Source organism: Trypanosoma rangeli (genome assembly GCF_003719475.1).
Source record: "Trypanosoma rangeli strain AM80 chromosome Unknown Tra_15.4_contig_00699, whole genome shotgun sequence".
NCBI classification, from domain to species: Eukaryota; Euglenozoa; class Kinetoplastea; order Trypanosomatida; family Trypanosomatidae; genus Trypanosoma; species Trypanosoma rangeli.
In genome coordinates, this window is record NW_021706450.1 from 3,174 (window position 1) to 4,942 (window position 1,769).

Sequence of the window (1,769 nt, forward strand, 5' to 3'; positions counted from 1 at the left end):
CGCCTCGGGCCCCGCGCTTCTTCCTTCGCCCCGCAGTGTGCTCGTACGCAAGCAAAGGCCCTTTCCTCGCCAAAACCCTGCACCCACAGCACCCAACAAGAAGCCGCCGGGGAACGCCTTTGGTTGGGAAGGCGCAGCAGCCGGCCGGCGTGCGGTCTCCGGCTCGGGTCCGCACCGAAGGCGGTGGCTCCGAGCACCCCACCGGTGCGTCGCGTCGCGGTGGCAAGCCAAAGAGCGCGTCGCAGCCGCCCGCACCCACGCGAAACCCCCGCTCACAAAAGAGCCAATGCGGCTTCTTCCCCTCGTGCGAGACGGGTGGAACCCACGCGCGCGGCCGCTCATTCGACCGTTGTGGTGGGGCGGTGGGCGGCTGGCCTGGGCCGACGCGCCCGGACGGGGCGTCGGGCCTACGTGGCTGCGCCGGTACCCTGTGGATCCGCGGGCTCTGCACGGTCGCGGCCTTCCTCGCCGCCGCAAACTTAGCAACACGGCCCAGCGCCGGGGCGAGCACTGCGAGAAAACCTGTGCGCAGGCCGGTGAGGAGGCAGAGGGCATCCGCAACTATTCAGACCCCACGCGGCGCAAAATGCGTTGGCGGGGTGGCGCTGCATGGCTCCTCGACGCCGAGGTGTGCCGAGCTGTGCTCGCCGCCCCGTAGCTGCGCGGCCTCGACCCCGCGCCGGCAGGAACAGGCCCCATGGAAATGCCGCAACGATCGCGCACGCCTTGAGTTGCACGGGGTCAAGTGCAGAGCAAGACGCCGGAGAGGCGCCCCAATGCCACAGCCTAATGCCCCGCACGGCCTTCAAACGGGGCAGGGCAGAACCCGCGCAGGGCATCTCACTTCCGCCCCCATGCACACACAGCGGAATCGCGGCCCACCGAAGTAAGCGGTGACCTGCTGCCAAAAGCAAACAAACGGCATGGGCGCTGCTCGTGCCACAGCCCTTTCGCAGCGTGGTAGCCAACAAAATTGAGAAACATGCCATAGAAATTGTGCCGCCCACAGAAGAGCGGCTCAGCGAGGACGAGCCCTCCGTGCCGAAGAGAGCGCGCCTCTTCTCGTCCGCGGCGGCCCCCACGGAGGGCGCATCCCTACGGCTGTGACGGGCACCGAAGAGAGTTTGTGGCGATGGCAACCGTGAGGGGCCCAACACCTCCGCTGCGGAACTCCTCGCGCAAAAACCCAGGAAGGAGGCGTCGCGGCCGCAGCGCACCCCAGCGCCCCTGGCATTTGCGGGGCACCGCCACCCGCGCACGCCGCGGCCCGAAATCGACGGCCACCGCGCCTCCACAATCGGGTTGTCACCGCCGACTGCCGCAACGGCGTTGGAGCACCCCAAAACCAAAAACAAGCCGTACATCCAAGCGGTGGGTCACGGCGGGGCCCACCCTGCGGCGCAGCAGTTCGTCCGGGCAGAACTCCGCGGCATCCGACTGCCTGCACTGAGGCGCCTTCCTCCACCTTCGCCGGCACTCACCGATCACTGCACAAAAAGAAAAAAAAATACAAAAAAGCAGCGTGGCCCACCGCAGAGAAAATAGCGGCCGCCGCAACCACAACCCAGCGCACGGGGCGCAAACAAACAGCGGAAGAAAACAAAACAAAACAAAACAAAACAAATACAAAACAAAAATGAACAAAATACACAAAAAATAAAAAATCAAAACGAAAAACAAAGCCAAGACAAGTAAATACGAACAAATGGCGCGTGTGAGCGGCAGTCTAATCTCATTGTGCTCCGCCCACTTCATAGCGGTAACCCTCG

At 64.3% G+C, this 1,769-nt stretch overlaps 2 protein-coding genes across 2 annotated transcripts in view, besides 2 other annotated features; both read right to left on the reverse strand.

Moving 5' to 3' along the window:
- Nucleotides 1-342, reverse strand: part of TraAM80_09848 (uncharacterized protein) — a gene marked incomplete at both ends in the record, with an annotated part of 936 nt that extends 594 nt beyond the window's left edge. The window contains one exon of the mRNA XM_029386507.1: nt 1-342. This exon is cut by the window's left edge and continues 594 nt beyond it. Coding sequence (XP_029233634.1) covers nt 1-342 — 342 coding nt within the window.
- Nucleotides 343-479: 137 nt separating this feature from the next.
- Nucleotides 480-1,364, reverse strand: TraAM80_09849 (Tbingi protein; the record flags this gene model as incomplete). The annotated part of the gene is made up of 1 exon (XM_029386508.1): nt 480-1,364. The coding sequence occupies one exon, from the start codon at nt 1,362-1,364 to the stop codon at nt 480-482; it is 885 nt and encodes a 294-aa protein (XP_029233635.1).
- A 129-nt stretch (nt 1,365-1,493) lies between these two features.
- Nucleotides 1,494-1,517: a microsatellite.
- A 79-nt stretch (nt 1,518-1,596) lies between these two features.
- Nucleotides 1,597-1,636: a microsatellite.
- Nucleotides 1,637-1,769: the final 133 nt, after the last annotated feature.